Source organism: Amyelois transitella, chromosome 3 (assembly GCF_032362555.1).
Source record: "Amyelois transitella isolate CPQ chromosome 3, ilAmyTran1.1, whole genome shotgun sequence".
In the NCBI taxonomy this organism is placed as follows: domain Eukaryota; kingdom Metazoa; phylum Arthropoda; class Insecta; order Lepidoptera; family Pyralidae; genus Amyelois; species Amyelois transitella.
This window is the reverse complement of record NC_083506.1, coordinates 13206199-13228962: the sequence shown is the minus strand read 5'-3', so window position 1 is coordinate 13228962 and position 22764 is coordinate 13206199. Positions and strand designations below refer to the sequence as shown.

General features: G+C 38.9%; 2 protein-coding genes across 2 annotated transcripts in view; both read left to right on the top strand.

Annotated features, from left to right (window-relative positions):
* Nucleotides 1-1724, top strand: part of LOC106132962 (cell adhesion molecule Dscam2) — a 168929-nt gene extending 167205 nt beyond the window's left edge. Inside the window, exons 37-39 of the mRNA XM_060952986.1 lie at nucleotides 369-435; nucleotides 816-893; nucleotides 1157-1724. Coding sequence (XP_060808969.1) covers nucleotides 369-435; nucleotides 816-893; nucleotides 1157-1208 — 197 coding nt within the window. The 3' untranslated portion in view covers nucleotides 1209-1724. The remainder of the gene's footprint in view (nucleotides 1-368; nucleotides 436-815; nucleotides 894-1156) is intronic.
* A 3021-nt stretch (nucleotides 1725-4745) lies between these two features.
* LOC106132986 (gamma-1-syntrophin) overlaps nucleotides 4746-22764 on the top strand; it is a 28048-nt gene continuing 10029 nt past the window's right edge. Inside the window, exons 1-11 of the mRNA XM_013332565.2 lie at nucleotides 4746-5224; nucleotides 5596-5739; nucleotides 6425-6584; nucleotides 10183-10308; nucleotides 12107-12222; nucleotides 13413-13560; nucleotides 14090-14160; nucleotides 15353-15469; nucleotides 16758-16961; nucleotides 18545-18654; nucleotides 22040-22127. Of these exons, the coding sequence (XP_013188019.2) occupies nucleotides 5189-5224; nucleotides 5596-5739; nucleotides 6425-6584; nucleotides 10183-10308; nucleotides 12107-12222; nucleotides 13413-13560; nucleotides 14090-14160; nucleotides 15353-15469; nucleotides 16758-16961; nucleotides 18545-18654; nucleotides 22040-22127 (1320 nt within the window). The 5' untranslated portion in view covers nucleotides 4746-5188. The remainder of the gene's footprint in view (nucleotides 5225-5595; nucleotides 5740-6424; nucleotides 6585-10182; nucleotides 10309-12106; nucleotides 12223-13412; nucleotides 13561-14089; nucleotides 14161-15352; nucleotides 15470-16757; nucleotides 16962-18544; nucleotides 18655-22039; nucleotides 22128-22764) is intronic.

Here is a 22764-nt window from a genome sequence, read left to right as displayed (position 1 = left end):
GTCATCATTCATGTGTCATTTTGAAGTTTCTTAATAATTTGCCACTTATAGAGATGAACAAATACACGCAGTGAATTATAATCAATCGATTATTATCACTAATTTCTTTGTTGTGAAGTACCTTAATTACGTGGGTAAATGGCAAGAATATATAATAATTTTTTAAGGTTCCTTTTTTTTTTGTTACAACTCTACGACTTAATTGCAATAAAAAATAGTCTATCAATGTATTGTAACACGATAATTCATTAATAGCTCCATTAAGTTCACTGTTGGAATAGGTTTTCAAAAGATTCCCATCTTCATCCGTTCGAGTGAGAGGTATTCAGATACATACAGATAATAACCACTTATAATTTATGTGTCAGGTTCAGGTGGGTCCCCATGCGGCAGCACATATGGGAGTGGGCGGCGTAGCGCGCGCACCACCAGCAGGTAGACCTCAGGTACCTCCCCCGCCCACTCCGCTCACGCCTCGCACTTCCGCTGCAGAAACACTGCCAAAGTTGTCTTGTTTGACTCTTAGCTATCAGTACATGTGACGCTTTATATCATATGGGCTATCACTATTAAAAAACTAAAAAGTTTGATATGTTTTATGTAAACTTTCTTTAAAAAAGTCTTTAAGTAATATTATACTTATTACTAGTTAGTGGGAATTTCAAAATTTTGTATAAAACGACGGCTTAAATTTATAATTATAAAAGTATGTATATTGAATCCACAAGGCTTCAAACCATGCTTTGCTACCTGCCACAGTAGTATTTCCTCACTTACACATTACACCCAAACGTGATTGTGTGTTTATTTTACAGTGGAGGTCTAAACGGGAGCGATGGCCATTCAGGGTGCTTCGCTCCGGTTCCTGCTGATATATCTTCTTTAATAGACAAGTGAGTTTGAAGACTATTTTAGTAGACACCATTTATTGTATAAAAATAAATATTTGACATGATCCTGGACTGGATAAGTTGAATTTATATACGAAGCGACTCCCCTTTAACCTCCATAATCTCTGCATGTGAACCTAATCCATATTGGATAACGGCTATACTTACACATTCAGTTGCCTAATTGTACAGATTTTCTCCCGACGTAAATGAGTGTTGAAAAATAATAAATTACAAATTAAAAATGTATATATTTGCTGTTTCAGATATCAACAGCGAAAAGAACAAGAACGTCGGGAATGTACCATCCACGTGTAACATTCCAAGGTCCATTGTAGTTGTAGAAATTAAGTTCTGAAATCGAAAAGGCTCTACATGATTCTAATCTCTTTCCTATCCATGCTTTGTAAGAAATTATTGCTAACAGGCCATAAACAAATGAAAAGGCTTAAATTGTTTTGTGATGTCACTTTTTGTGACTCCTTATTTATTAGTGTTAACAAAATTGTTATACAATGTATGTAAAGTATAGAATAATGTGATTTAATCAAACATGCTATTAATTAACAACAGTTAACACTGTTAACTGTTAAGATAAAGTTACAGGTTGTAAATATTAGTCCATTGTAAGCTTCATTTACTTATTTATTTTGTTGTGAGATTATTTAGATACCTACGTTTACTTATTTATTCTTTATTGTAGCCATTACTATTTGTTAAGTACATTAAGTGGACATTATTATTTATTTTTTATAACAAAAGCCATGTGATGGCTATAAACACTTAACTTAAAAAATCCTATATGTTTGTTATTTAATGTACCTGTTAGTTAAAAAGTCATACCCTGGCAACTTAAAACAATATATATTTTATATCATATTATCAATTTATGTTTATTCAACAACTTAATTATTATGTTTAAATAAATAATTAAATGCTTTACATTTGTTAAAAAAAGGAAATGAACAAATATTTTACTTAATAAATAGTCTCACAGCAAGCCAAGCTATTTTAATAGCATTTTATTATTTTCGAAATAACAATGTCGAAATTCATGCATCTGAATTTATGAAATATTGATGCTGATCGCCAGAAAATCTATTTATGCGTTCAAAAAGTGCATACGTTGCACATTTTGTAAGAATTTAGTGTAGGATTCAATTAAAATTAAACTTAAGTAATGTTAATGGCTGTTCCAAACTGCAAAGGATACATATCATTAAAATAGACTGCCAATATTTAAGTGATTCATAATTCTTTTTAATGTACCTATTGTTGATTAATATAGTTAATTAGATATTATTAATTATTTATACACTATTGTATAAAAGTCTTTCTATATACATGTTGTGTAATAAATAAAATTATTAAAATTAGAATGGGAAGAATAAAGATGTGTGTTGTGGACAGATGTTTCATTTAAATACTTAGGTATATTAAAATAAACCAAAACGTATTTTATGAACCAATTTCATGTACTCAAAAAACTGTAGTACCTATGTCGTAAATATAGCGACAAATACACATTATTAACGTCGTTTTTTAATCTTATCTACACTATCTACACTAATATTATAAAGAGGAAAACTTTGTTTGTTTGTTTGTTTGGTTGTAATGAATAGGCTCAAGAACTACTGGACCGATTTTAAAAATTCTTTCACCATTCGAAAGCTACATTATCCACGAGTAACATAGACTATATTTTATTTTGGAAAAAATAGGGTTCCGTAATATATTTCGATTTTTCGGACACAAACTGAATAAAATCAACCAAAAAGTTACTTATTTTGCGTACGCTGCCTAAACTACAAAAGATAGAACCATAAAATATTTGAATTAATTGTAGATCTTATAAATATCTACAAAAAAGTCCGCGACACACTATACCTATCTATGTCGAGTGAGGCACAACAACCACATTTTTATTTAAAAATCTTGAATTTTTTTGGTCTACATTTAAACGCGTTTTTTTTACTCATGCTATTAATCCTTATCAAAATAAATAATTTCATCAATAAGTACAGTTTATGTAGATAATATTTGGTCTTTGAATAATTAAAATTGGACGTTTGGTTTTGAAGTTGTAGTGAAATTAAAATATTACGATTTCTGCTGCACGGCCCGTTGCGAAGTGAGCAAGACTTAGTTAGCGGGCGGTCCTTTAGTTAGTTCTAATAGAGATATATTTAGTATCGGCTGTGCATCCGTGCGAAGCCGGGGCGGGTCGCTAGTGTATAATATTCTCGTGTCACAATATTCGTTCCCGTACTCCTCCGGAACAACTTTACGGATTCTCATAAAATTTTATGAGCATATTGAGTAGGTCTGAGAATCGGCCAACATCTATTTTTCATACCTCTTAGTGCTTATCACTAAGAGGTATAAAAAATATCCCTTGTTGTTCACCATTAACTTTTTTTTTCTAACTAGAAATTATTTAAAAAATATTTATATGGCAAAACAACGTTTTCCGTCACAGCTAGTTGACTACATATTTTTTTTAATTGTTTATTATCTGTATGTATATGTTATGGTATATCATAACCGTTTGATAAATAAATTTTCAAGGAAGTTAATAATCATCGCAATTGACTGGTTTTCGTGCGATAAAGCAGATCTAATGGTTCAATAACTACCAATGACAAGATTGTTTTATTTTCTATTTCTCTCTATTCCTGAATAATCAATAATTTAAAAAGAAAGTTTGTAAATATTATAAACCTTCAAAGTCACCGCTAAGGGTGCAACTGAAAGTTAGCAAGGATAAGACAATGACACTCGTAAGGGGTTCAGAATTCCTATGGTAAAACAGCGTTCGCTGTATCTATTTCCCTAATAAATAGATCCATAAGGGTCCATTAACACAAAATGATAGGTATACATAATCAGAAGTCACTTTCTTTTCTAAGTTTTCATGGTCCAGGCAAAAAATATACTGACACGTTATTTACGGAGTACGTTTCCGCCGAGCTTGCAAGAAAGTGCTAAATAAAGATAAAGTGAAATTAGTATGAATATTCTGTGACAGAGGCGTAATTATACTCGTATTTTACTATATTCCTTATACTACCTACTTATTATTAGAAATTTCTTCCTCCTGGCTCTAATCCCGGTTCCATCCTTATCTATCTAGCGAGGAGTCCGGGGTATGGCTTTGACCAAAGATCCTGGGTAAGTCAAGTTTTTACACGAAGCGACTCCCATATGAATCTTTGCAGGTTAACCTAACCCCTATTGGATCGATCATGGTTACACATCAAGTTGCCGGAATGTGCAGTTTTCTAAACAATTTTTTTTCTCACCGTAAGGGCATGGGTTAGTATTTAAAATAATAATGCATAACTTCGAAAATAATCATTGGTTCATGGCCAAGGGTCATCTATTCTGCCTTTATCGACCACGATGAGAATGACAGCTGACAGCATACAAAATTCATACTTAGGTACATTTTTATTTTATATTCGTCGCTCTCTACATCATTATCATTAAACTTTCCTGCTGTTATTCCATCAAGTTGTATGTAAAGAAGTTTTTATGCAGTTATTTAAAATTATATTATTTATTCAAAACTAATAATCTTTTCAAAGAAGCAAGTTGTCAAGTTGGTTCTTTAAGTGTAATAAACTTAGAGTGTGAAAATAGATGCCCATTTTTGTCTTCCATTTTACAAAGAAATCGATGAGATAACATAGTAGTACAAAATAATCCAACAAAAATCATGGGAGACATTTAACAGTCGATACTCAAAGACAATAGGTACATAATAATCAATCGATTACGATTGTATCGTTTTATGTCTTGACTCACGTCAGTGACTTCACTAGTCAACCTACTTCAGTAACTTCAGATTTTTACTTTGAGGTAGGCGATTTTTAGGTGGCATGAAGCATTAATTTAATTTATATGCGTGAGCGCCAAAATATATAAATCTATTGCAAAAATTATGTGGCACACGTTACAAGTTAGAGTGAAAAAGTAAATTCTGCAAGTTAATGTTATTACTCAGTGAGTTATAAAGTGTTTTATGAATTGTTTTGGTGCCATTCACCTATTGATTTATCTTATGCCAGTGACCTGTTTTTCGTGTTTGTAATATGTAACTCGTAAATATTTAATACAATCATTACGCCTCAGCTTACGGATACATTAAGATGGACATCTGATTAGAAACCTGTGATTTCAAGTTAATACGAGTCATGGAAGAGTTTATATTACACAGTGCAATACGATTTTTGTGATGTGTTGCTTATATAAAAAGTAGAATATTTGTAATTTCGTTATGGTGTGTAAGTTTCACAATGATGACGCCAATTGAGGAGAAAAAAGATGAGAAGGTATGTATCATTACCCAAAATTACTGAAGTTACTTGCTTTTAATTGACTTCTTTTACATTGTGCCTGATTGTGAATTAAGTTACACATTTTTTAACACTTTATTAGCTAACTCTTGATTAAAAGGCTATTATTATCTTTGTAGGCTATTTAAGCCCTTTTTTCAGTCAATTACTTAACCTAAGCCTAGGCTTTGGCTAAGGCTAGCCTTAGCATAAAGCAATAAAGTATTAATAGTTTTACACTACGTTTCATGTGCAGATAGCTAAACTTTTTCAAATCCTTTATATTTGAATTATTCCACATATGTAAGATAAGGTATATTCACTTCATAATAGCGTTGCAAATATTTAATGCTGCAAGCATGTTTCAGATCCGCACAGGAATGGTGCAGGTGTCGGATGGCAAGTCCCGTCCGAGGCCCGCACGGCTCGTCCTCACAATGGATGCGGTGACCATCCAGAGAGAGGTTGCCGTGCCTGTGCAGCCAAAGGATAAGAGTGTGCCGCACGCTAGGGTAAGAAAAATTGAGAGTGCAGGTAAACGTAACCTGTACATTGCCTGAATGTGCAGATTTCCTCACAATGTTTTCCCTCACTGGAGACTGCAGGTAAACATAACCTGTATTGGTTTGATCATCATTACACAATCAGTTGCCTGAATGTGCACATTTCCTCACAATGGTTTCCCTCACTGTAAGAGCATCGGTTTGAAATCAAACTAATGTACATAACTTCGCCTTTTTACGCATCACGCATTTTAACTGGGCACCTTACCTCTTCCACCACTGATACTTGATGCTCTTTGCCATATCTGGACAATTTACAAACAAAGGGTTAAATATAATTGCAGATCATCATCAAGCCAAACAGCTGAATGTGACCTGTCAGTGTTTTCAAGACTGTTGGTTCTGTCTACCTCGCAAGGGATATAGATGTGATTGCATATGCAAAATTCATAAAAATGTGTTTGTTTATACCCACTACAGTATTCATTCCTCTGGCTTATCAAAAAAGGTTCTTTCTAAATTATAGTCTTACCAGGTATTGAAACTAGAACTTAGAGTGATTCATAAAGGCAAATAGCTGTATGGCTTAATAATGGAATTGGTGTGCCTAATGATTTTAATGCAAAAAGCAACAACCACTGCCTCACTTTAGTCAAGATAACCTATGCTATAACTTTCAAAATCATTGTTTCAGGAACGGATGGTCCAAATTACCCGTCAGAAGGTTGGAGGTCTCGGCCTCAGCATAAAAGGTGGAGCGGAACACAAGCTCCCTATCCTCATCTCCAAAATTTACAAGGACCAGGCGGCAGACCAGACTGGACAGCTGTTTGTGGGGGACGCTGTCATAAAAGGTAATATATTATCTCTTTTCTTAAAACAATTTAATTGTTTTCACGAAACCTACATACATTTTATAATTTTTTGGGACTGTAGGTTTTGTCTACACCTGAGATCTAGACAATAGGATCACATAATTATTTATATTAGTATAGCCTCATAAGAGATATAAACGTGATTATATGTTAGTACATATAATCACGTTTAAATCCCAGAGGTAGACAGAGCCAACAGTCTCGTAAAGAGTCAATAGCTCACTCAGCTGTTTGGTTTAATGACAAAACTTTTAGGGCAATTCACAACCTAGATATTTATTAAAACTTTATGCACGTAAAATGTACAACAGGTGGACTTAATGCCACAAGGCATTCTCTGCCAGTCGAACCTTTGGACCAAATTGAAACTGGCTATTGTAAATATTTAAATTAATTGACGGCTTTTGTGGCGCAGCGGTAATACGCTTGTCTGCGACACCGGAGGTCCCGGGTTTGAATCCCGGCCAGGGCATGATGAGAAAATAACTTTTTCTGATTGGCCTGCGTCTTGGATGTTTATCTATATAAGTATTTATTATAAAATATAGTATCGTTGAGTTAGTATCTCGTACCACAAGTCTCGAACTTACTTCGAGCCTAACTCAATCTGTGTAATTTGTCCCGTATATATCTATTTATTTAAAATTTGTACTGTATTCTAAGTCATTCAAAGTTTTATCACATATTTATAATTAATGGTAATTTTTTTATCTTAACGACCGTAATTATCGGTTAGCTATTCCAAGTGACTAATCTTGGAATTTCTCATAGAAAAGCAATAAATTTTGTTGACATAAGTTGTGATACGACTAAGTTATATTATCGTTCTTCCGTTTGAATCATTTGCACCTCCTTCGAGAGGCGATTAGGGTCAGTATTTGAAAGGGAAAGTTAGGTTGCTGGAGTAACAACTGTTTGATACGTGAACCTAACAATTAAATTTCATATGCCGTGTGGTTCCAATAGAAAAAAAGGCTAGGACCACTCCATCTCTTTCCCCGTGGATGTCGTAAAAGGCGACTAAGGGATAGGCTTATAAAATTGGGATTCTTCTTTTAGGCGACAGGCTAGCAACCTGTCACTATTTGAATCTCAATTCTATCATTAAGCCAAACAGCTGAACTTGGCTTTATCAGTCTTTTTTAAGACTGTTGGCTCTCTACCCCACAATGGATATAGACTTGATGTTGATGTACGTAAATAGAATACATGTTTGATGATGACCTCTGACTCCGCTGATTATCCACATTAACATGGCTGGTCATTTTAATTGATCTGTCTAGACCGAATTGCGTTTCAATTAGTTTCATATTTAGACAAGCTGAACTTTAATTAGTTAAATATTTAGACTAGCTGTAGTTTAGTTATAACAAATAATACAGGAGAAATTACACGGATTGAGTTAGCCTCGAAGCAAGTTCGAGACTTGGGTTAAGAGATACTAGGTAACTCAACTATACTATATTTTGTAATAAAAACTTCTATAGATACATATCCAAGACTCAGTTTAAGAAGAAATCTATTCATTTACTTTTAAACATTACTTTTTATTTATTTTGCTTTTATTTATAACTAGACTTACTAGACTATAAAATACAAATCTTTGCCTTGAAAAAGATGTACATATATTACGTAACGTACCTTTATTGAGAGCCATGGCCACAATGAACAGTATAAAGGAACGCAATTTTTTTGTTATTATTTTAATTTTGTATAGGTTAATTAATCACATCAATATAATCTCACGTCCCCATTTTTATTCTAAATTTGGATGGTTGTGAAGTTGACGTTGTTGAAGAAAATACTGCAGTGCAATTTGTTACCGCTTCTTTTGCACTGACGCTTTGGAAGTGGCAGTTTTAAGTAATTTATTTGACGTCAACCAATGTTGTGAAACCAAAAGATATGACAATTTTAAGTGATATTCAAGTGTAAAAAGTTTTGAATTATTAATTTACATTTTATAATACTGATATGGAATATCTTTCATATATCTATACTAATATTATAAAGCTGAAGAGTTTGTTTTGTTTGTTTGTTTGTTTAAACGCGCTAATCTCAGAAACTACTGAACCGATTTGAATAATTCTTTCACTGTTAGATAGTCTATTTATCGAGGAAGGCTATAGGCTACATTTTATCCCGGATTTCCTACGGGAAACGTCAGCAATGCAGGTGAAAGTTGAATGAGTCGGCCATCTGCGAGCTTTCCACGCGAACGCTGCGCAAACCAACAAAGATATAGTAAAACAATGTACTAAAGATGTGAAGTACTCATTTTTTGCCACAAAAAAGTCCGCGAGAGCATATATCTATCTCTTAAGGTTTACTTACAATAACCACTTTTATGTTCATTTTTGAAGATTATTTTTTCATTATAAACTTAAGTTATTTTGAAACCAATTTTCTTTAATTCAGTATTAATCCTTATCCAAATAAATATGTTTATTACTTTCGGCTTTTCATGAAGACTAAAATTGCCATTTACAGTATATAAATCAGACGAATAGGTTTTGAGATATAGTCGTTATAAGCAATTTGCAGCGAAACATTTAATACGGCGAACCAGCGTTCTTTCTAATATGCGTGACCGCCTGACCCCCTGAACAATTAGCAGCTATAATTGATAAAGCCGAGGAGGATGTTTGCAAAAATAAATATGATGGCCAAAATAACTATTCCACGCGGACGAAGTCGCGGGCACAGCTAGTAACTGAAATAAAGCATCGTTGAGAAATGCATGCAAACAGCATAAACACTACAGAAATGGAAGTGAATCTATATTCAGAAAACAATAGCCGCTTACGCCTTTTAGATCGTATAATAACGATGCATTCTATTTTTGCCGTATAATGGTAGTAGCTATGAGACTTATGTTCCATACGCGACCCAACTGTATAAACATTACAAAGCGAGATTTTATGAGATAAAGTATTATTTAAACATACATATACTTATTTATTACTATTACGGAGTACACAGTCTTGAAAAGACTGACAGGCCAAGTTCAGCTAGGCTTCATGATGGAATTGAATTTTGAATAATATATAGTGCCGTGTGGTACCCGGAACCAATACAAAAAAGAATAGGACCACTCGCATCTCTTTCCCATGGATGTCGTAAATGGCGACAAGGGATTGGGTTACAAACTTGGCATTCTTTTTTAGGCGATGGGCTAGTAACCTGCCAATATTTTAATTCTATCATTAAGGCAAATAGCTGAACGTGTCATTCAGTCTTTTCAAGACTATCGACTCTGTCTACCCCGCAAGGGATATAGACGTGACCATATGTATGTATGTATGTATTCGCCTCTGTGGCGCAGCGGTAGTGCGCTTGTCTGTGTCACCGGAGGTGTCCGGGTTCGAATCCCGGCCAGGGCATGATGAGAAACGAATTTTCTCTGATTGGCCTGGGTCTTGGTTGTTTATCTATATAAGTATTTATTATAAAATATAGTATCGTTGAGTTAGTATCTCGTAACACAAGTCTCGAACTTACTTCGAGGCTAACTCAATCTGTGTAATTTGTCCCGTACCTATATATATTTATATTTTATGTATGTAATCTTTCACAGTGAACGGCGAGTATATAACAGCGTGCAAACACGACGATGCCGTCAATATATTGAGAAACGCCGGCGATATAGTGGTTCTCACCGTGAAGCATTACCGGGCCGCCACGCCGTTCCTACAAAAACAAGGTACGTGTGAAACATGTCTCATTATGTACAGGAACACTGTTTATTTATTTATTTATTTATGTACCTACACAAAAGCCGTGCGTCGTGTGGTTATCCGCAGTTTGGTAATACATAGGTACATATGGTCACGTCCATACGCCTTGCGGGGTAGACAGAGCCAACAATATATTGACGCCGACAATATATTGACGCCGTCAATATATTGAGAAACGCCGGCGACATAGTGGTTCTCACCGTGAAGCATTACCGGGCCGCCACGCCGTTCCTACAAAAACAAGGTATTTGTAAAACATGTCCCATTACCAGAGATCGGAATAGGTAGATTGATTTTATGTACTTGCATCATGAATTACCATAGAAAGCATAACATGGATAAGCCTCTTTTCCGGGATTCCATTTCAGTATTTACAATTACAGTAAACTACATTTTCCGCGGGTAACAGAGGACTACAATTTACGTGAACGAAGTCGGGGGAGAACGGCTACCACTAATATATTCTTCATCCCACTTGTAAAAATTCCGGAAAAAATCTTGGCATGTCCATATTAATATATACGTTTCAGTTCATTGACCCCGATTCAATCTACCTATTCCGATCTCTGCTCATTACGTACAGGAACACTGTTTATTTATTTATGTACTTACACAAAAACCGTGCGTCGTGTGGTTACCCGCAGTTTGGTAATACATACATATGGTCACGTCCATATGCCCTGCGGGGTGGACAGAGCCAACAATATATTGACGCCGTCAATATATTGAGAAACGCCGGCGACTTAGTGGTTCTCACCGTGAAGCATTACCGCGCCGCCACGCCGTTCCTACAAAAACAAGGTACGTGTGAAACATGTCTCATTGTCGTAGCGTATTTCAAGAACACTGTTTATTTATTTACACAAAAGAAGTGCGTGGTGTGGTTACCCGCAGTTTGAAATAAAACCACTCCATATGTTTCTCATGGATGTCGTAAAAGGCGACCAAGAGATAGGCTTATAAGGTTGGGATTCTTCTATCACGATGTATTCATAATTCTATCAGCTGAACGTGGCCTATCAGTCTTTCGAGACTGATGGCCCTGTCTACCTCGTAAGATATGTTATATGTATGTATATTTCACCTAGAAGTCTGTAGACTTTACCACTCGACCGATACTTCGAATCTATACCTTGTTCTTAGCCGACCTTCTACATTAAGCCACACAGCTGAACGTACCCCGTGAGTCTTTTCAAGACCGTTGTCTCTGTCTACCCCGTAATGGATATAGACGTGATTATATGTGTATGTATGTGCCGTGTGGTTCCCGGCACCAATACAAAAATGTCGTAAAAGGCGGCTAAGAGATAGGCTTACAAACCTGGGATTCTTTTTTATTCGATGGGCTGGCAACCTGTCACTATTTGAATCTCAATTCTATCTTAAAGACAAATAGGTGAACGTGGCCTATCAGCCTTTACAAGACTGTTGGCTCTGTCTACCCCGCAAGGGACATAGACGTGATTATATGTATGTATGTATGTTTTAAGTAATTTATTTGACGTCAACCAATGTTGTGAAACCAAACGTTTTGACAATATTATCTATTAAGCGATATGTAGTATCCTATAATACATATAATAAAATAGTAAAAATATTTTGTCTGTACATTTAGTATTTTTAACTGAAATGGATAGAGGGACACTTAGAATGAATAATAGAAAGCAAAAATATTTTTTTGAATTTCTTGTAATGAATAAAAATTTTGTATTTTTTTTTTTGTATTTGAATACCTATTGTATATTTGTATTTGTATGTTCTCAGCCGATGGGGCGTCAGACACTGACAGCAGTACTGGTGATGACCACCCATCTTTACACAACGCTGTGGACGCCAACTGTAATGAGAAACCCTTGGAGCATATGAACGGCGGGTGGCAGGTGGGTGGGATTATAGGTAGCTTTAGCTTCAGTCCGGGATTCCCGTGGGAATCTCTCGGAATTGCTTTTAGACTAGCTGTGTTAGCGACTGTCATAAAAGAGCAGATCAACGGCGGGTGGCAGGTGGGTGGGATTATAGGTGGCTTTAGCTTCAGTCCGGGATCTTTTTCCCGTGGGAATTTCCCAAAATTCTTTTAAATTACAACTTCGTAATGTGTAAAGTAATGTAAAGACAATTGGGATGCAATTCTTTAATCTATGGACTAGATTTTGGCACGCGACAAATAGTCCTATTTCTGCCCCAGTAGATCACGCAAAAAACTGTCGCTGTTTCGCTTTTTATTATGATGTGAAACGGGATAGCGGTAGTTTTATCGCGCGATAAAAACGGCGTCTCGCGTGTTTAGTGGTTACAGCGTCCAGCGCAGCCGGTTATAACTTAATGCCCGCTTTGTGTTAAGATTATCAACCTAAAGGCTGTTATTTGTAGACGAATTATTGATTTAGGATTTTGGTTTCCAGTACGCTATTGCTATCGTTCTTCTTCTAAGTCGATTCCCGCGTTCATCCCGAAACGACCATTTCATGACCGCACTATTACATTATTAACATCTTTGTTATCTAATATATAAAATATTCGTGTCACAATGTTAGTACCCGTACTCCTCCGAAACGGCTTGACCGATTCTCGTGAAATTTTGTGAGCATATTGGTCCGAGAATCGGCCAACATCTACATACTACTATATTTTTCATATACCTACCTTAGTGATAAGGGTTGTTTAGAAATTGCTTAAAATGTATTTATATGGCAAAACAGCGTTCGCCGGGACATCTACTATATAGGCTTATAAACTTAGGATTCCTCTTTTAGGCGATGGGCTAGCAACCTGTCACTATTTGAATCTCGGTTCTATCATTAAGCCAAATAGCTGAACGTGGCCATTCAGTCTTTTCAAGACTGTTGGCTCTGTCTACCCCGCAAGGGATATAGACGTGACCATATGTATGTATGTATGTATCTACTATATATATATATATATATACACATATATATATATATATATATACACATATATATATGTGTATATATATATATATATACACATATATATATATACACATATATATATATATACACATATATATATATATGTGTATATATATATGTTTTTTTTTTATTTCTTATAGAGCGCATGGGGCTCCGCTGAAGAAGGTAGCAGGCCTAACAGCCGCTGCGGCTCCACGCGGGGCTCCCGACCCTCATCAGTGGCTTCCGACCGCCTCAACAACGTGACCACTCTTGCGCACAACACGGAGTGGGTGGATGTGGTCTCTGGTGAGAGAGAATTATAAAGAAATAAATAAATTGTCATGGTGCCGTCTGGTTCCAGGCGCCAATACAAAAAGGAATAGAAATAATCGCATCTCTTTTATATGGATGTCGTAAAAGGCGACTAAGGGATAGACTTACAAACGTGGGATTCTTTTTTATGGGCGATGCACTAGCAACCTGTCACTATTTGAATGTCAATTCTATAATTAAGCCAAATAGCTGAACGTGGCTATTCAGTCTTTTCAAGACTGTTGGCTCTGTCTACTCCGCAAGGGATATAGACGTGACCATATGTATGTAATAAATCTTTATCTGAGAAAGAACAAGACTACAAAGGCCTCAACTCCGTATCGTTCTAACAAAGAGTCTGGTCAGTAGGATAAAGATGAATGATGCACTTAAGCATCACACCGTTTTTTACTTCTTCTGCAAAATTCGCACAAGCGTCCATTGGATAGCACATAGTGTTTTGAGACTTTATAAAATACACTAAATATGACCAAAAAAATTTAATCTTTTGTAAAATTTCCAGTTCCTCTGATGATGGGCTACGTCACGAGATACGTCCTGGGGACGGATAAACTCAGGCCTGGCGCATTCGAGGTAATGTTATAAAGTTACATACATACATACATATATACGGGACAAATTACATGAGTTAGCCTCGAAGTAAGTTCGAGACTTGTGTTACGAGATACTAACTCAACGATAGGTACTTTATTTTATAATAAATACTTATGTAGATAAACGTCCAAGACCCAGGCCAATCAGAGAAAGTTATTTTCTCATCATGCTCTGGCCGGGATTCGAACCCGAGACCTCCGGTGTCACAGACAAGCGTACTACCGCTGCGCCACAGAGGCCGTCAAATGACAAAATTAAACCTCCGCTTAAGGTAATGGTAGACTTTTAGATTATGCTATTGGCATTAAGTCCGCCTATTGTACTTTACAAATTGTAATCCCAATTCTATCATTGAGCCTAACAGCTGAAAGTGGCCTGTCAGTCTTTCAAGACTGCCATCCCGCAAGGGATACAGACGTGATTATATGTATGAATGAATGATTGAAAAAATACAAATGACTATTGGCTTTATCTACCCTGCGAATATATATAAGTAACTGTTTTACGACGGCCGTTTGGTATAAGAACTGCTTTCGTCATGTCGTAAAAGGCGACTGAGGGACAGGCTGATAAACTTGGGAGTCTCCTTTTAGGCGACGGACTAGCAACCTGTCACTTTATATGAATCTCAATTCTATCATTAAGCCAAACAGCCGAACGTGGCCTATCATTTTTTTCAAGACTGCTGGCTCTGTCTTCCCCACAGGGGATGTAGACGTGACTGTATGTATGTATGTTTGAAACTTAAACTCAGATAACTTTCAGCGCGAAGGCGGCAGAGAACTCATAATCAATAAGGAACATACCTATTGTCATAACACTATGTGCTATCCAAAGGACGCTTGTCAATTGTTGGCTCTGTCTACCCCGCAAGGGAGACGTGATTATATGTATGTATGTATATGTTACAGTTAAAACTAGTTTTTAGATAGAACGCGTTTTCCCTAGTTAGAACTAGTTTTTAATAAATGCCTTTGTTAAAACCAGAATTAACTAATGCTCAAAATTAAATATCAGTTAAAACAAGTTCTTTCTAGACAACACGCGTTTTTCCGAAGTGAGCCAGTTAAAACTGTTCCGACCAAGGTCAAAAAGGTGTCTCTGCAAGAAAAATGGTTGCATTTGTAACACAAACGTGACGTGATTATATGTATGTATGTATGTATGTTAGGTCCGCGGCGCACGTCCCCACATGACGACGGGCATCATCCACACGGACGAGCCCGCCGCGCTCTCGCAGTGGCTCAAATCCATTTCGGACAATATCGTTGGGCTCACCAATTTGCAGGTAAAATTATTGTTATTACTGTAAAGTCCTTGTTGCATTAAATACAGAAAAAAAAAAACGGGTAAAGGATCCCAAAACATTTTGGCTAGATGTCGCGAAAAATTATTTAACGTGTTGAAACACATTATTTGCATAATGTGTTTTAACATTTACGTGAACGGTCCGAACATATTAAACGATTAAATTGTAAATTGACGTCCGATGTAAATGCTGCAGTGTAGTTTGTGCCGCCGCTTCTTCTACACATGCGCATTGGAAGCGGTAGTAGTTATAATTAGATTTAAGTGATGTGACGTCAATAAGTGATACCTTTTATCCAAATTTGAAGATAATAAAAAGTAGGTACTCCCCATTTTCTAAGTTACACCTTTGAAAGGTCAAGGTTGAACGGTTGAGCTTATCACAGCGCCCAATTTGAATCCGCGAACTGACCTGTCCGTTATAACAAGCGAAATAGCAGGTGTCTTTCTTGATTTTAAGTTTAATGTACTTTGTAGTAAGGTCATTATTTTAAGTTTTCATTCGGTTTGACTCGTCATCGTCATTATTATTCTACGCCGTCAAATTATACCGATACAAAAAAAAAAATGGAAGTATTATAAGGGCGCTGTCAGGTCTTACTGAGAATTGGTTTGTCGGCGGCTGGCGGTGTTTCGTACCTTTCGCGCGGGTCACATCATTTCCGAGCGCACCCGACCAACGACGAAGTTTCCCGATCACTTTAACTCTGATTCAATGACCAGCGTTCTCTCTCAGCATTGTATACTATTTCTACATTCATTCATGTTTTTTTAATGTAGACAATGTCCATTCGTCCATGATTTAGATTTAAGTGATCTATATTTGTAAATTGACGTCCGATGAAAATGCTGCAGTGCAGTTTGTGCCGCCGCTTCTTCTACACATGCGCTTTGGAAGCGGTAGTAGTTATAATTAGATTTAAGTGATGTGACGTCAATAAGTGATACCTTGTATCCAATTTTGAAAATAAATCTATTCTATTCTATTGTGCCGTGTGGTTCCCGGCACCATTACAAAAAAGAATAGGACCACTCCATCTCTTTCCCCCGGATGTCGTAAAAGGCGACTAAGGGATAGGCTAATAAACTCGGTATTCCTCTTTTAGGCGATGGGCTAGCAACCTGTCACTATTTGAATCTCAATTCTATCACTAAGCCAAGCAGCTGAGCGTGGCCTATCAGTCTTTTCAAGACTGGTGGCTCTGTCTATACGTGATCATATGTATGTATGTCTATTCTATTCTGTATATACACCACGCACATTCCAGATGAAACTGTTCAACCGCCACCTGCCGGCGGGCGAGCGCATCGAGCACATGGGCTGGGTCCACGAGGGCGTGGTGTCGGCGTCGCAGCCCGGCGGGCAGCTCTACACGCCGCAGTTCCTGGTGCTGAAGGGGACGGACGTGCTGCTGTTCCGGCAGCCCCCCGCCACGCTGGCCGAGCTGGCCAAGTGTCCGGAGGTGGTCAAGGCGAGTCTCCACACTCTGTGTCGCGTCCCCCACAGTATAGATCCCGACACACAGCTCTACACGCCGCAGTTCCTGGTGCTGAAGGGGACGGACGTGCTGCTGTTCCGGCAGCCCCCCGCCACGCTGGCCGAGCTGGCCAAGTGTCCGGAGGTGGTCAAGGCGAGTCTCCACACTCTGTGTCGCGTCCCCCACAGTATAGATCCCGACACACAGCTCTACGTTCCCCACAGTATAGATATAGCTCCGATTCAACATCGTCTGTCACGCGGTTTAGATTTTTTTTTTTTGACAAATTACACTGATTGAGTTAGTCTCGAAGTAAGTTCGAAACTTGTGTTACGAGATACTAACTCAACGATACTATCCTACTACTATTATAAAGGCGAAAGTTTGTATGGATGTTTGTTACTCTTTCACGCAAAAACTACTGAACCGATTACCATGAAATTTGGTATGTAGGTAGCTGAAGACCCAGAATAACACATAGGCTACTTTTTATCCCAGAGTTCCCGCGGGATTGATAGGGTTTCCATGCGGACGAAGTCGCGGGCGGCCTCTAGTATTTTATAATAAATACTTATATAGATAAACATCCAAGACCCAGGACAATCAGAAAAAGTTCTTTTCTCATCATGCCTTGACCGGGATTCGAACCCGGGACCTCCGGTGTCACAGACAAGCGTACTACCGCTGAGCCACAGAAGCCGTCAAATTTGTAGCAGGAGAAGATTGGCTCGACCACCAAAGAGAAGGCTTCTCGTGTGATGCCTGGGGAATAGCGGCGCCGACGATGGTGAGTCCGAGAATGTTATTATGCTCCGTGAAAACTTTGTTTGCGCGATTTAGACTCGTCGCTGTTATTGGTTGAGCTCGTCATTTTCTACGCTATGATTGACAGTTGGCGCGTGACATTAGTGATGTTACCACAGATTCATACGATAACGATTTTTGTTGTTCTGTAATACCGTCTGTGACACCGGAGGTCCTGGGTTCGAATCCCGGCCAGGGCATGATGAGAAAAGAACTTTTTCTGATTGGCCTGGGTCTTGGATGTTTATCTATATAAGTATTTATTATAAAATATAGTATCGTTGAGTTAGTATCTCGTAACACAAGTCTCGAACTTACTTCGAGGCTAGCTCAATCAGTGTAATTTGTCCCGTATACACATATTTATTTACCCAATCGAGGGTCATTGCTAAAATGCACACCCCGGGCTCCTCTCCAGAGAGGTGAGGATGTACCGCTAGAAAGAAGAAGAATACCTTCAAGATAGATCTTATTTATTTTATTTATGAACTAGAGGCCGCCCGCGACTTCGTCCGCATGGAAACCCTATCAATCCCGCGGAAACTCTGGGATAAAAAGTGGCCTATGTGTTATTCTGGGTCTTCAGCTACCTACATACCAAATTTCATGGTAATCGGTTCAGTAGTTTTTGCGTGAAAGAGTAACAAACATCCATACATCCATACAAACTTTCGCCTTTATAATAGTAGTAGGATTTACAAATGATCTCTCTTCGCAACCCGTCACATTCCTCGATTTTGGGTTAAACAACGGACATGTTCTATGTTGTCCAGGTGTACCAGACGATGTTCCGCACGGTGAAGGAGAGCGAGACGGTGGACTGGCGCCAGCACTGCTTCCTCGTGCAGAGCGGCGCGCCCGGACCCCACGCTCCGGGACCCAGGTACGATCCCGGGGCTGCTTCATCATCACTAGAGATACCGACGATCCTAGGGGCTCCGTCATCACTAAATGTGAAGTTGACGTTGTTGAAGGAAATGCTGCAGTGCAGTTTGTTACCGCTTCTTCAGCACTGACTGACGCCTTGGAAGCGGCAGTAAACTTAGTTTTTAATCACTAAATGTGAAGTAACGATCCCGGGGCTCCTTCATCATCACTAGAGATACCGACGATCCTAGGGGCTCCAAGAGGGGCTCCATCATCACTAAATGTGAAGTAACGATCCCGGGGCTCCTAGAGGGGCTCCATCATCACTAAATGTGAAGTAACGATCCCGGGGCTCCTAGAGGGGCTCCATCATCACTAAATGTGAAGTAACGATCCCGGGGCTCCTAGAGGGGCTCCATCATCACTAAATGTGAAGTAACGATCCCGGGGCTCCTAGAGGGGCTCCATCATCACTAAATGTGAAGTAACGATCCCGGGGCTCCTAGAGGGGCTCCATCATCACTAAATGTGAAGTAACGATCCCGGGGCTCCTAGAGGGGCTCCATCATCACTAAATGTGAAGTAACGATCCCGGGGCTCCTAGAGGGGCTCCATCATCACTAAATGTGAAGTAACGATCCCGGGGCTCCTAGAGGGGCTCCATCATCACTAAATGTGAAGTAACGATCCCGGGGCTCCTAGAGGGGCTCCATCATCACTAAATGTGAAGTAACGATCCCGGGGCTCCTAGAGGGGCTCCATCATCACTAAATGTGAAGTAACGATCCCGGGGCTCCTAGAGGGGCTCCATCATCACTAAATGTGAAGTAACGATCCCGGGGCTCCTAGAGGGGCTCCATCATCACTAAATGTGAAGTAACGATCCCGGGGCTCCAAGAGGGGCTCCATCATCACTAAATGTGTAGTAACGATCCCGGGGCTCCAAGAGGGGCTCCATCATCACTAAATGTGAAGTAACGATCCCGGGCTCCTAGAGGGGCTCCATCAACACTAAATGTGAAGTAACGATCCCGGGGCTCCTAGAGGGGCTCCATCATCACTAAATGTGAAGTAACGATCCCGGGCTCCTAGAGGGGCTCCATCAACACTAAATGTGAAGTAACGATCCCGGGGCTCCTAGAGGGGCTCCATCATCACTAAATGTGAAGTAACGATCCCGGGCTCCTAGAGGGGCTCCATCAACACTAAATGTGAAGTAACGATCCCGGGCTCCTAGAGGGGCTCCATCAACACTAAATGTGAAGTAACGATCCCGGGGCTCCTAGAGGGGCTCCATCATCACTAAATGTGAAGTAACGATCCCGGGCTCCTAGAGGGGCTCCATCATCACTAAATGTGAAGTAACGATCCCGGGGCTCCTTCATCATCACTAGAGATACCGACGAGCCTAGGGGCTCCAAGAGGGGCTCCGTCATCACTAAATGTGAAGTTGACGTTGTTGAAGGAAATGCTGCAGTGCAGTTTGTTACCGCTTCTTCTGCACTGACTGACGCCTTGGAAGCGGCAGTAAACTTAGTTTTTGAGTAATTTTATTTGACGTGAACCAATGTTGTTAAACCATACGTTTTGACAATTATTAAGCGATATATGGTATCCTATAGTAATGAGTAAAAATTTTGAATTTGAATTGAATTTGACTTGAGTTTGTGTGTGTGAGACTTGGGATTCTTTTTTTTAAGGCGATGGGCTAGCAACCTGTCACTATTTGAATCTCAATTCTATCGTTAAGCCATAGCATCGCCTTTTTTTTATTAGTTTCGGGAACCACACGGCACTGCTATTAAGTTATAGCTACATTTTATGAATTTCTCTTCGTATTTAGTGTTAGTGCCGTGTGGTTCCCGGCACCATTAGAAAAAAGAATAGGACCACTCCATGGGAAAGAGTCCCATGGATGTCGTAAAAGTCGACTAAGGGATAGGCTTACAGACTTGGGATTCTTTTAGGCGATGGGCTAGCAACCTGTCGCTATTTGAATCTCAATTCTATCATTAAGCATAAATAGCTGAACGTAGCCGTTCAGTCTTGAAAAGACTGTTGGCTCTGTCTACCCCGCAAGGGATATAGACGTGGCCGTGTGTATGTTTGTATGTAGTGATGCCGATCCATCGATAGTTTACCTATCTCAATGCTCAAAAATGTTGGAGGGTGGACCCCGGGTCCCGAAAAACTGCTGTGGAGGGTGCAACCGGGAACACGCAGAGATGAGAAAGAGAGAGTTTACCTCAATGCTAGTGATCACTAGCTTTTACATACATATGTGGCGACATCTCTACACCACTCGTCACAACATCCAATCTCACAACAACTGTCAATCATCTCGAAGAAATCGACGCGCTCAGCCGATAGCAGCGAAGAACCAAAATCGCGATTTCAGAGATTTCATGGATTGGAGCTATATAAACAATCTCCGACATAACATCGTTGGAGCCGCGGTTCCCCAGGCATAACACCTAGCCTGGCGGAAGATCTTCCCTTTGGTGGCGGTCGAGCCGAATCATCGCTCCCGCTACACATACATACTGTAGCGGCCGTTCAGCCTCCATGGACAAACACTCTTTGACTTGACAATTTAGATGACTAAAACCGACTGACAGACTTATGAAAAAAAGGACAATCGACACTAAGACGAGACGACGACAAGACGCACCTTGAACGGGCTAAATTCTGTTTTTATTTTGATACGGAGACAGACAGACAGACCTAAAAGACCCTCGGCCCGTTCACATACATAAAATCACGCCTCTTTCCCGGAGGGGTAGGCAGAGACTACCTCTTTCCACTTGCCACGATCTCTGCATACTTCCTTCGCTTCATCCACATTCATAACTCCCTTCATGCAAGCTCGGATAATACTAGCTTTTACCCTTTAGAGTTTCAAATGTATCTCTTGTAATTATCTTATTGTAGAAGGAAGTTAAGTTTTTCACATACATAAGTGTTCATAAATCCTACTAAATATTATAAATGCGAAAGTTTGTGAGTATGTCAGTATGGATGTGTGTAACTCTTTCACGCAAAAACTACTGAACCGTTTACGATGAAATTTGGTATGTAGATAGCTGAAGACCCAGAATAACACAGGCTACTTTTTATCTCAGAGTTCCCGCGGGATTGATAGGGTTTCCATGCGGACGAAGTCGCGGGCGGCCTCTAGTATTATAAATGCGAAAGTTTGTGAGTATGTCAGTATGGACGTTTGTTACTCTTTCACGCAAAAAACTACTGAACCGATTACGATGAAATTTAGTATGTAGATAGCTGAAGACCCAGCATAACATATAGGCTTTTTATCCCGGAATTCCCGCGGGATTGATAGGGTTTTCGTGCGGACGAAGTCGCGGACGGCTTATAGTTTTCAATATTTGTTCTTATTCTAGGTACTTCAGCGCAGAAACGAGACAGGAACTGTTGAGGGTGGAGGCAGCGTGGACGGCCAATATCGTCAACTCAGTAATTAGACTCGGGGTAAGTGTGTACACTAACTTTTTGTCTATGCGCCTTGTTTTTTGTTTCAGAAATAAATCGTGTTTCGTTTTTTAAATTAATTTCAGTTTTATTGAATTCTTACTCTGTTAAAGACTACTTAGAATAAGAATACTAAATATTCTACTGTTTTAATTTAAGAATACTAAAACATCGCTTTCTTCTTAGTACTGTTAGCCTACTTTAAACCTTAGATATAAATAACCTATTACATACATACATATAATCACGTGTGGTTCCCGGCAGTGCCGTGTGGTTCCCGGCACCAATACAAAAAACAATAGGACCACTCCATCTCTTTCCCATTAATGTCGTTAAAGGCGACTAAGGGATAGGCTTATAAACTTGGGATTCTTTTTTAGGCGATGGGCTAGCAACCTGTCACTATTTGAATCTCAATTCTATCATTAAGCCATATAGCTGAACGTGGCCATTCAGTCTATTCGAGACTGTTGGCTCTGTACACCCCGCAAGGGATATAGACGTGACCATATGTATGTATGTATGTAATCACGTCTATATCCCCTACGATAGATAAAACCAACAGTCTTGTAAGTATAAGTCTGGTAGGCTACGTTCAGCTGTTTGGCTGTAGGTAGGTACATAGATAGAATTGAGA